General features: G+C 39.3%; 1 protein-coding gene and 1 long non-coding RNA gene across 4 annotated transcripts; one reads left to right on the plus strand and one right to left on the minus strand.

Annotated features, from left to right (window-relative positions):
* Window positions 1-1,494: 1,494 nt before the first annotated feature.
* LOC311629181 lies at window positions 1,495-6,913 on the minus strand. The gene is made up of 3 exons (XR_014796171.1): window positions 6,807-6,913; window positions 2,458-2,649; window positions 1,495-1,636 (listed from the first exon to the last, which is right to left on the minus strand). It is a non-coding gene; the product is annotated as an uncharacterized lncRNA (long non-coding RNA).
* An 825-nt stretch (window positions 6,914-7,738) lies between these two features.
* On the plus strand, window positions 7,739-11,748 carry LOC311629220 (guanine nucleotide-binding protein G(I)/G(S)/G(O) subunit gamma-11). Of its 3 annotated transcripts, none has more exons than XM_084897173.1 (3): window positions 7,739-7,923; window positions 8,277-8,427; window positions 11,313-11,748. In XM_084897173.1, the coding sequence occupies exons 1-3, from the start codon at window positions 7,865-7,867 to the stop codon at window positions 11,436-11,438; spliced, it is 336 nt and encodes a 111-aa protein (XP_084753299.1). In that variant the 5' UTR covers window positions 7,739-7,864; the 3' UTR covers window positions 11,439-11,748. The 3 variants fall into 3 exon arrangements, with proteins under 3 accessions (XP_084753299.1, XP_084753297.1, XP_084753298.1); XM_084897171.1 differs by lacking the exon at window positions 7,739-7,923 and adding an exon at window positions 7,959-8,101; XM_084897172.1 differs by lacking the exon at window positions 7,739-7,923 and having other exon boundaries at window positions 8,245-8,427.
* The last annotated feature ends 255 nt before the right edge of the window (window positions 11,749-12,003 follow it).

The following is a 12,003-nucleotide window of genomic DNA, read 5'->3' on the forward strand; positions in this document are numbered from 1 at the left end:
AACATTCTGAGTGCAATGCCTAGCATATGGCAGGTACTTTCTACCATTATTATTTTTTGAATTGTTATTAATATCAATGAACCAGACTGGTCCATAATATGCCTCAACCTATTTTGTTGTCAAGGCTGCAGTATGGTCAGTCAGCCAACTCTGCATCCAGTTTCTAAAGCTGAGAGATTTGCAATGATGATAAGCCAGTGCAATAGGCAGACTAAAGATAATCTTTGGAGCGATAGCTAAAAATAGCTAGCATCTAACTGAGCATCTTAGTATGCCAGGCAGTTAAGCCAGCTAGCGTTGCTCTTGCTATTTCATAGAGGAAGTAACTAAGCCTGAACTAAGATACAAAGTTGGTCAGAGGGCAGAGCCAAAATTCAGACCTGAAGTGGCCGGAGTCCATTGTGAATGCTTCCCACATACCTGTAATTAAGCCATATACACTGATAAGAAGCCGCGCTGAAATAATTCCAAACACATACATTCACATAGGGATCCCAGCCAGATACTGTCAAACGCCTGCATGAGGACAGCAACTTATCTGTTCCTGACTTCTGGTTGCAGCCAATGAGCTGGTGTTAGGAGGAGAGGAAAAGGGAAGTGAATTTAAATCTCAAATTTTGAATTTTTGAGGAAAGAAACCAAGTGAACCTAAATGGCTGTATATTTCAAAAGTGTTTACAAACTCCATGTTTCATTCTATGAAGGAGCCACCTAACGGATGCCTTGCCCCAGTTAGAAATGATTTGTTCTGCTATGTAAATAATGAGTTTGCAGAGTTGTAATCTTATGACTAATGTTGCTTAGAATCTGAGTACAAATTTGGCATAAAGATTTTATTTTAAAAAAACAAAAACAAAATTGGTTACATAACTTATGGAATGACCACTTAATGGGCTGCCAAAAAAATCAAGTTTTTTGTATTAATGTCTTGAATGACATATTAAGTGAAAACAAAGCAAGTTGAAAGTTAAACAAATGAATACCTTGTTCTCATATGTGCCTATCAATGTACACACACACACACACATACACACACACACACTTACATTTATATATGTATAAAACATTGCCTCTCCCTAAATGTTATGTTAAATGGTACATTATTAGCAGGCTCTGGCTGAGTCCATGAAGGTACTAAAGCCTGATTCTTCATGACAGTGCAGATGAACGAGGAGCAAGCTTATAAACGAAACAACTTATTCAGTTCAGTGAATATTTATTTACTGAGCACCAACTAAATGTAGGTTCTGCTCTACACGCCTGGGATACATGTGAACAAATCAGCCAAAGGTGCCTGGGCCTTTAGAGTTCACCTTCAGGTACAGTGTCATTATCAATCACTATAGAGAGGGTTAAAAATGAAATTATCTGCGTATACTTCTGAGATTCCAGCAGGGGTGATAAGCCTGGAATTCAACAATCATTCATTCCCTCCCACTTTCATAGGTCACATTTTTGGAGTGAGGAAAAATATCTCATTAATATTCCTCCGGTGACATTCTTGACTTGTGTTGCCAGCTGTGTTCTGATCTCTGTGTCTGCTGGGAACACTTAGCTGGAGGGTGGCCAGTTGTTTCTTCTCTGCCAGGAGATACCCAGAAGGGCAGGGGAGGGAGCAGCTATGTCCTCTTTTCTTCTAAAAAGTACATAAGTGTGGACAGGAAGCAGAATCGCATTAGAAAGATAGAACACACAGAGATTAGTACCATAAATACTTTCTTGGATTCTGCAGTATTGTATATGAAGCCAAATGATCTCTTTCTGCTTTCCATTAAGGTCTCCCAGTGCTGCGCTGACCTGCGGGATTATGTCCTCCAAAATGCTGCTAACGACCCACTGGTGCAGGGTATCCCCGATGACAAAAACCCCTACAAGGAGATCAAGGGAGGCTGTGTGATGTTTTAAAGAAATAAGCCTAAAAATTCCTGGAATTTCTTGAGCTCTCAATGACAACATTCACTTTTCATCATAATGTTAGAGTATCATCGAGCATGTGAATGAATTTTAAATTCATTAATATAAATCTTTAACAAAAATAGGCATGTAATAATGTTAAGTCTACGTTTTAATCTGTTTGTTTAGCATAGGGTCTAACGCATAATTGACAAGAACGTTGATTGACCCTTTTCTTCAACAGGAACTACCGTGTTCTATGAATGAGTCTGTCTTATGTTGGTTGCCAGCATATAGTTTCTGTTTTATGTTTCTTCACTTCCTTTCAACACTCATAATATCCCATCTGGAAATTTCATGGCTAGACTTACATTTTTTTTTTTCAAACTTTCTCTTGCTTTCTGAATTGGGAAATCTATTCTTTGGATTCATCAGACTGATCTTGGCAAAATGTGTCCTGTGAAGATGGTTGTTGATGTTTTGTTTTCTGTTTCTCTCCATCTTTCACCCCCACCCCCAGGGAACAATGATGGTTTTACCATTAACCTCTTACTCCATTCTTACCAGTTCCAGTTGTCACCAATGATGTGACTTTCCCCTGGAATGCCAACTGGGTCGAGGATTCAGTGTAAGGTCACAGGGCACCGCAGGTGTCACCAGCACCACAATGAGGATGGTGAGAAGCCAGATAGCTCGGGGTCTGGCTCTCTGACTTTGGATAAGTGACATAAGCTGTCTGAGTCTCAGTTTCTTCTACTGTAGAATAAAGAAAGAAATAGTGCTCTCCCCTTTGTCATTGGGATTAACTGTGACACTAGGGTGACTAAAGCACTTAGCATGTAGCCTGGCATATAGTAAGACCCACTAGGTGTTACTTTATTACTGGGAAAGGAACTGGACCACATGCATAGCATCCCCATGATAACTCTCACCAGTCCCATCCTTTTTTCTGTGGCAGTGTAAAGGCAAGACAATAAGAAAGTAGCTATCCACATCCTCCTGCTAGTCGCTTCCTCCTGCCTTCTCCAGACCTCACTACCTTTGCGCTGCTGACTAATGCCTCTGCTTCTGTAACAAGTGGCAATATTAATAGATAACTAGATAACTATTTTTGCTGCGAGTATTTCCTTGTTGCGCTCTCACATTTACAGTGCTATTTTTGTAATAGATTAGAAATGCTAATTATACTTTTAAAAAGAGAAGAGTTAGCTATTATTTTTTCTGAAAGAGATCTATTATTGTACAAATATTTAAAGTTGCTAGAGAAAAGATGAATATATGGAAGAAAGCCTTATAAATCTCTTCTATTAATTAAATATTTAAATTAGCTATTATTTTTATTAAATTAGCTATTATTTTTTCTGAAAGAGATCTATTATTGTACGAATATTTAAAGTTGCTAGAGAAAAGATGAATATATGGAAGAAAGCCTTAAAAATGTCCTCTATTATTATTAACCCTTACAAATGTCCTCTATTATTATTAACCCTAATAAGTTAGGTCGACACACCTAAACATTAAGTAATTCCTGTCATGACCCCCCATCTTCCATCTTCCTAAGTTTAGTCTTACAAATCCCTCCACCTGATATGTTCCTCTTTTCCATCTCATTTCAGCCCTTTGAAATCCTATTTCTCTTCTGAAGCTTAAGTATTGTCTCCTCTGTCCCTCCCTCTATTCCAAGAGGAATGTGTATTGTGTATCTCTTAAGTCATTTTACGTTACTATGCTTTCTCTTCTTAGAGCTTGTTTGGCTGTCTTAATTTCAATAACTTATTGTAAATTTCCCAAGCTGGAAATTCTCCTTATCTGTGTAACTGCTATATCAACTAATAAATAAAGTCTTTAAAATTTAATTGACTTAAGTGTTTAATTTAAGGATAATTCAGAATCTTAGTGGCTTACTACTTAAATGGGCAGTAGGGTAAGATTCCTATTGCTTAAAAATACAGATTGTCAGCGGGATTTTGAGAAAGATAAAAATCATAGGAGGGAAGTATAGAGAAAGATGATCCAAGGAGAAGGAAATGAAATCATGGCTGTCCCACAGCCCACACAACGACAAGTGGCAGTAAATGATTCTTTTCCCCCCAAAAAAGTTGTTATTTAAGGGACATGGATCACTAGGTTAAATTGAATTAAGTGAAAATAAAGGAAAACAATGCATAGCCTTAGCATTTTATTCAACAAAACTACCTGATATCACTAGTGAGAATGGGCAAAGTGACACACTTTCTATATCATGTGAGATACTAGCCCTTTCAGGGTGTTTTATATACATAGGTAAGTTTGCGTTTTAGTAAGAAAAAAACAAAAAACACTGTTATTTTCATTGGGATTGATTGATGTGAACCACATTTTAAAACAAGGCTAATCTCAAACTTCCAAGTCTCCTAAAAATCTATAAGGGAAACTATAAACCAAGTAATGAGAATGACCAATTATATGCAAGAAAAATTAAAGTCTTGTATGAACGTAATTGAGGAAAGAAATAATTTTGATACCACGAATTGTTAGTTGTTAAGGTAACAGGAGCATCAGACTTCCCAGTGTCTCCATCTAGGAAAGGAGTCTTATGGGTCAGTTTATGAAAATGTCCATGTGATAGTTATGATACATTGAACCCAAAGTCAAATGAACCAAGAATACAAGAAATGTATGTTAAATAGTTTCCTTAAAGAAACCACCATTTGCCCTAACCAGTTTGGCTCAGTAGATAGAGTGTTGGCCTGTGGATTGAAAGGTCTCAGATTCAATTCCAGTCAAGGGCATGTACCTTGGTTGCAGGGACATCCCCAGTAGGAGGTGTCCAAAAGGTGGCTGATCAATGTTTCTCTCTCATCAATGTTTCTAACTCTCTCTCTCTCCCTGCCTCTCTGTAAAAAAATCAATTAAAAAAAAGAAAAAAAGAAAAAGAAACCACCATTTTAATGGCCTAAACAATCATCACTTACTTCATGAATTTTAGAGGAGTATAATCTGGGTGCTAACTACATTTATTTACCCTAACAAAACAGAGGCAAAGAGAATCTATGTCTTACAAAGATCATAAGATTTTTTTAAAAAAGAACCCTGATCTTTTAAGTTAATATAAAATCAACTCTAATATAACTGCCCTTAAATTTTTCTTATGATTTTCTTTATATGAATTTTTAACAATATTCTTAATACCATATTTTTCGGCGTATAAGACGACTTTTGAAATGAAAAAAAGCCTGCTCAGATTGGCCAGAGTCAGAAAGGAGGTCTATTAAAAAAAGAACTGGTGTTGCCTCGGAAGTGGGGGATAGTCTTATACAGCAAATATAGGCCTAAACCTATGTTTTAACTGTAAAAATTAGGGGGTCGTCTTATACGCCGGAAAATATGGTACACCAGAAAAATACTTTTAAAATTTATTTTTCTTTTTTTGCATTCCAAGATAAATATTTCATGGTCTTTGCTCTTATATACTTTAAAAGTAAAAATAACCACATGGTTCATATTATTTTTATTAAGCAGATTTCTTTTTAAAACATTTTATGGAACCATATTTTTTTATTTTTAAATTACAGTTGACATAAAATATTGTGTTAGTTTCAGGGGTATAACATAGTGATTAGACATTTATATAACTTTCAAAGTGATCACCACACTAAGTCTAGTACCCATCTACATTATACATAATTATTACAATTTTATTGACTATTTTCCCTATGCTGTCCTTTACATTCCTCTGACTGCTTTTTATGACTGGCAGCTTCTTTAAAACATTTGTCAACAGACGGTGGGATAATAAAAGTTTATTTCTGATTATACCTGTCATTTTCACTGCAGAATGGTTTCTACACTAACTTTGATTAGGGATAACACATAAAATATAGGTAAAATGTTAAAAGCACATTTGGATACAACTGATATGGCTTTTACATTTGTTTATCAAAAAAATTTTGCTGAAGAATAGGGACCACATACTGAGTGTGTGTGTGTGTGTGTGTGTGTGTGTGTGTGTAAGCATTTCTATCATTTTACCGTTTAAAACCAAACAACAGAAGGCATATGGGGGGGAGGGGGAGGCAGGAGGGAGGTTAAGGGGGGAAAAAAAGGAGACATGTACTACTATTTGTAATCATTCAAACAATAAAAAAAGAAAAAAATTAAAAAAATAAAAAGCATAAAAGCCGAAAAATAAATAAATAAATAAATAAATAAATGGCAAAAATAAATAAATAAATAAAACCAAACAACAAAACATTTTTCAGAAGACAGTATGATCATGGGACTTCAGCATTTCCCAATTCATTTTAATTCAATCCATTTACTTAAAAATAATATTAGCATAGGAATTACTTGATAAGAATAAAACCTTTTTTTAAAATAAAACAATATATATATATATTTAACCTCTAAGTCTCACAACACTGTGGAAGAAGTTAAAGAACCATTATGGATTTATAAATATTTTTCACTGAGTGCAACTAGATGATTTCACTGGAAAGAAATTTCCAGACCAAAATAACTCTATTTTTATGATTTGGAACAGACACACTGACATTCATTTACTTAACCAATTTATTTCATTTGGATGCTGCTGCTTATTTCATTTAGGCCACATTAACTACTTTCACTAACTTATTTAAGCTATTTTTAACCAACCTTTTAAATTTAAACAATGGGGAATCCAAAAAAAAAAAAGCATGAGTTCTGTAAACATGAGTTTTTGTCTTGGCTCACAGCTCACTAACAGGGAAAATACTCCATCAGCTGACCTAACTTCTCTGAGTCAGGGAGATCCCGGACTGTGTGTTATTTCTCATACAGAAAAAAGAACCGCCTAACATTTTCTACATTTATCACATGGAGAGACATAAACGCAACTAGAAAGGGAGCATACTCTAGCTAATTCACCTCTCCCCTTCCCATCACATACTTACATATTAAGAAAACCAGAATCAGGGAGAGGGGAGGAGTAACCTCTCCAGCGAGGGCCAGTGTCAGAGCTGAAACTAGAATCCAGGAGTACTCAGCAAGTAGATTATTGGGTTTTTTTGTACAAAAAAAAAAAACCCCAAACCCATTGCTTACAAAATGAGGAGTGACTATGGCTGTCTAAGTCCAAGTACCCTGAAACCATTCAGCTAATGCCTCCACTCTTAACTTGAATGTGACTCAGTAAGCAGTGGGTAATCCCCGGAGGGAAAGGGGAGCATCTGACCGCTTTGGGAAGATTTCTCACATTCACGCTTTATTTTTCTTCTAATTTTTCAAGCATCACTAACAAGGTTTTAGTTTATAGTCCAAGGGAAAGTTTTTATTGCAGGCAAGCATTTTTCACATCCGTCACTTTCCCTGGCTTTTCCAAAGTGGCAGCTAGAGGAATACTGCTTTCCAGAAAGTGGAGAAACCAACACTTTGGGAATCAGGAATTCAAAATCCTTGGTGTCAAGTGTCACCCACAAACTGGCAGATGGAGTGGAAGAAAAAAAAAAATTGGGGGTGGGGTGGGGTGGGGTGGGGGAATGGGGAACATTAAGATTCTGGCTCTCTCCTCTGGTCTCATCCACATATCCTCCAGTCATGACCAAACACTCCCCAATACAAACTCTGCTACCAAGGATGCAGATAATTATGTAATTATTTGTCAGAAAATGCCCCCCCCCCCCCCCCCCCCCCCCGCTGCACATTGTAACTAATATTCATACCCTGGTGCCCCTTTGATCTCCAAATGTGTAAGTGCTTTCCAGTTCCTTAATACACTGGATGGCGAGGAGACATCAGCAGCTGGGGAGGGTGTTTTTCTGAGATCACAGCCCAGCCCCAGGGTCCATCTGGGGCTTTTCTCCAGCGCCCACAGTCCCCCAATGACCGTGCGCATGTGACTGGGAAAAGGAACGTGCGCGCCCTGTCTTTGGAAACTCTTGGGAGAAGTGAAGAGCTGTTATTTCCTGCAGGGTAGCGTCCCTTTTTCTGGCTTCACAAACAAAGCCCGGATATGACTTGGGAAAGGGCAAGAAAGGAGAAAGAAAAAAAAAAAAAAAAAAGGAACAAAAAGTAAAACTTTTGTTGTTTTTTTCTTTTTTCTCCAGGGGTTAGCGCGCAACCCCAGTCCTTGGGCCGCAGCCCAGGCGGGTCCCCCGAGGGCGAGGTGGGGTCGGAAATCAGGCCCTGGGTCCTAGGGCTGAACCCTCCCCGGGCTCCCGGGGACAGGCCTCCTGGGTTTGGGGGTTTGGTGAGTGTGATCGGGGGTTTTAAGCTCTGGGGACGCGGGCCGGGCTGGGGAAAGGGGCCGGGCGGGGCCGCTGCGCGCTCCACGCAGGGACCCCCGCGCGGGGGGCGGTCCCGGCCCGGCAGGCGGGCGGGGAGGGGGGGCGCGCAGTTATTTTGGGACGCGCCCTGCTTTATAGCATTTCCAGCTGCTCCACTCCCAGAGCTGCCCCCGGGCCCGGCTCTGGGGCGAAGATGCCGGCCCTGCACATCGAAGACTTGCCAGAGAAGGAAAAGCTGAAGATGGAAGTTGAGCAACTTCGCAAAGAAGTGAAGTTGCAGAGGCAACAGGTAACTTGGCTGCCCCAAGTGCCTTCTTTCTCCGGGGGGGCCAGTCTCTCCTGGTTTGTAGGTGGTGGTCGTGTGTGTGTGTGTGTGTGTGTGTGTGTGTGTGTGTGTGTGTGTGTGTGTGTGTGTGTGTGTTGCTGTTGTTTTTGTTGTGTTTTTGCAGCTGGAAGTAGGGCTTGGGTAGCGCCTGGGGACTGCCAGTTGATGTGGAAATCCTAGGAGGTAAAGGGGAAAGAGCAGGGAGCTGATGAGTAATTTAAAGCCAAATATCAGAACATCTGAGGCGCCCGGGCTGGGGAACCAGACAAGAGAGCTTGCCTGCTGTTAGGCAGTAGGCTTTAAAAACTCAAGCTGTAGGAAGAAGACAGATGGCTGCTTCCTTCCTTGATCTTTTCGTCGTGGGAAGAATGGTATCCGAAAGGCTTTTTTTTTTTTTTTTTTTTTTTTAATAACAATTTAAAGTTTTGGATTACCCAGGTTTGAATTTCACAGGGCTCTTTCCAGAGGAGTTCCGTGGGCAGCCCATTGGGGCTTGGGAGAAAAACATTACCATGTCATATTTGTTTGTGACTCTCATCCCTTTGTAATGCCCTGTTTATAAGTAATGAACGGATGCAGTAGTATCGGTTTACTTATAAATACTAACACATATACTGAGATGCTATAAAAACACTGCTGTGTGGGAAGGGGGAGAAAAACCAGACACAATGAATAGACTTGTTTCTGGAAAAATGTAAGGGACCCATTTGGTGGATGGCAAAGCCCAGTGATAGAGCGTGTCTTGACCGCTTTGTTTTTCTCACACAATGAAATTTAAGAGGTTACATAGCAAACAGAGTTACGTATATTGAAGTAAAGCATTGTGGCAAAGCTGGAACAGCTTCATCTCTAGTATCCCTCTGCAGAAGTTATAGGGGGAGGGAAACAAATATCTTCCAGTTATTTAAAGCTTCAACTTAGTGGAAATATTCGTTAGCAGGTCCTCCCTGCCAGTTCCCCAGGCATCCACATCTAAGACACACCCTGCTAGGTCAGCTTCCCAACCTCAGAAACTCCAAGGGTATGCCAGCGGGAGAGAAAATTTCCAGGATAGCCTTAGGGGATCCAGGGAGAGGCACTGACATCCTGACAATAATATGCAAACACATTTTATAATGCACTTTGGATTACAGAGTATAAGCGCTAGGCAAACACTGGGGCTCTTAGAGAGCATTCAACCCTCTTACTTTTAAGAATTAAAAAAACAAACAAATAAACAAACAAACAAACAAAAAAACCCCACCAACTTGAATCCCAATGGGGCCACAGAGCTAATGAAAGGACCATTACTGGAACACAGTCTTGTGATGCCCCCCTTGGTTATTCTGTCCATCAGTTGTTCATGTCTGAGCTGTGTGCTCTGCTCCGGCCACGGGCACCATATTCACAGGCTGAATTCGGGCTCCAGCTAATTGTGGTTCAAACATATCCTCTTGACCGTGGAAAGAAACCCACCCGAGGAGTGCTTTGGCAGGGACAGATCTCTTTGGAAACCTGATGAAGGAGCCTCCTTAAGGACAGATGCAATTTAGGGGAATTTGAATCTTATCCATAAGTTTATCTGGGTCCACAGAGCCCACGTTATGGATGCTTGCATCTCACTTTTGAGAATTCAGTGTTGGCAAGGATGGAGAGCAGATGCTACCTGAGAGAATGGTGCTTGAAAAGGTTTTATTTTTTGCCACGTGTTAAGCCAGATAACTACATCACCTACTTTTAAATTTTGGATCAGTGGCCTCCACCCTCGTGTGCAAGGAGTCTTTGGGATATGGCAGGAAAATATTAAAATTTATGTTTTTGGTTCATTTTTTATCTATTTTTAAATAATTTCCAGATTATGTTTTATAATTATGAATGATGTAGTGACATAGTAGTAGCTGCATTTATTTCTAAGTAAATAATTATATACATCTTGGGATACACATGCAAACCTGTTTTAGTGGTCACCATTAATACAATTTGAAGATTAGTCATTAAAAATTTAGTGGGAATATTTTTGTCTAGTCTTGGGTGTTTTTTTGTCTAGTCCCTGGAATTTTGCTTGAGTTCTATAATTTTTGCTTCTAATTTCTTACTAGTAATAGAGACCTTCATTTGGACATGAATTCTTTTCTTTTCCTTTCCTCTGAAGTACTTTTTAAAAACTCACTCTTGCAACCTCTCTTAAGAATAGACTTTTTAAGGAAAGCATTGAATCCTTTCTCCATTTCAGATAACATTTTTAAAGGATTACATACACACAAGGATCTGAGGTTAGCGTAGTAAGTCTCAGACAAGTCTTTTACTATGGCCATGGCTCTCAAGCAACTAACAGGAAGGAATTCTGAGCAGAGACAGAATGGGGTGACTGGGCAACTTCAGCCTTTTTCCTCGTCAGACTTTCATTGTTTCTACCATTTTGTGAAATTGAAGAATGTGGCACACACCCATCATAAATGAGAATGTTGGCAGGTGTACCCCAAAACATTTGGGAGTGTGCTACTTCACCTGTTCATTAGCATGGAAAATGGAAAGCACATTTTGGTTTAGTTCCTAAAATATTGTGGACACGTCAGTTAGTTAACTGCATTTTAGCAGAGGAAGGAAATCATGTGAGTCACGATGGATAGAAATTGCTGAGGATCATTTATGTAATACAGTGACTCTCTAACATTCCAACCCATAGTTAGAAATATATTTTACATAGATTGTATCATTTATTATATTACATATACTCTGTGCTATACTCTAATATTTTTGGTCTCCCTGTAAATGCTGGTCATATCCAATTATATTAATTTCACTAAAATGAGGTGATACAGTTTGAACAATCCTGGCCTAATTCATTCTCCCCCCTCCTTACCTTTAAGGTGTCCAAATGTTCTGAAGAAATAAAAAACTACATTGAAGAACGTTCTGGAGAGGACCCTCTGGTGAAAGGCATCCCAGAAGACAAGAATCCCTTTAAAGAAAAAGGCAGCTGCGTTATTTCATGAGTAACGCTGGGGAGAAACTTTATCCTCAGTGGAAGAACTAGCTTATTTTAGTTTTCCGAAATAAAACCGACATGCCTTTTAGAGAAGGAAAAACTAAATTAAAAGCGGACTTTTCTCAAGCACTTACATAGATACGGTTTTATATAAAAGCTACATGCTTCTCATCTTTGCTCACCCCCCCCCCCCACCCTCTTTAAGGGGGCAGAGAGTATCAAATGTACAATCATGGAAATAAGGACATTACTTGTGCATGACTCACCTCTTTCAGTATATTGCTTGATGCCTCAAATAAAGTGTTATCGCTGGAAAATGAGAGTGTTGGCAACTTGAAACCCCTCCCCCCCTTTTTTTGGTATTCTCTTTAATATTTCTCCCTACACAGTTTGGGTGTTTGGGACATGTATCCCAAGATGAGATGGCTTGATAAATCAGGTCTCCAATCCAGTTCCTTCTGCTCCAGACCTATGGAGAGTGTTACATTGCTGTGTTTGGAGTTGGGCAATGTGTTGGAACATTCGCTGTGTGGGAACTGGGGGACTAGAATCGCTCATGTTGACAGGAGTCA

Source organism: Pipistrellus hanaki (genome assembly GCF_964339955.1).
Source record: "Pipistrellus hanaki genome assembly, chromosome: 10".
In the NCBI taxonomy this organism is placed as follows: Eukaryota; Metazoa; Chordata; class Mammalia; order Chiroptera; family Vespertilionidae; genus Pipistrellus; species Pipistrellus hanaki.

Coding starts and splice junctions, on each gene's coding strand:
- LOC311629220 (XM_084897173.1), top strand. CDS start 7,865: ATGACTTGGGAAAGGGCAAGAAAGGAGAAAGAAAAAAAAAAAAAAAAA. Junction 7,924..8,276: donor AAAAAAAAAAGGAACAAAAA/GTAAAACTTTTG, acceptor CCTGCTTTATAG/CATTTCCAGCTGCTCCACTC. Junction 8,428..11,312: donor TGAAGTTGCAGAGGCAACAG/GTAACTTGGCTG, acceptor CTTACCTTTAAG/GTGTCCAAATGTTCTGAAGA.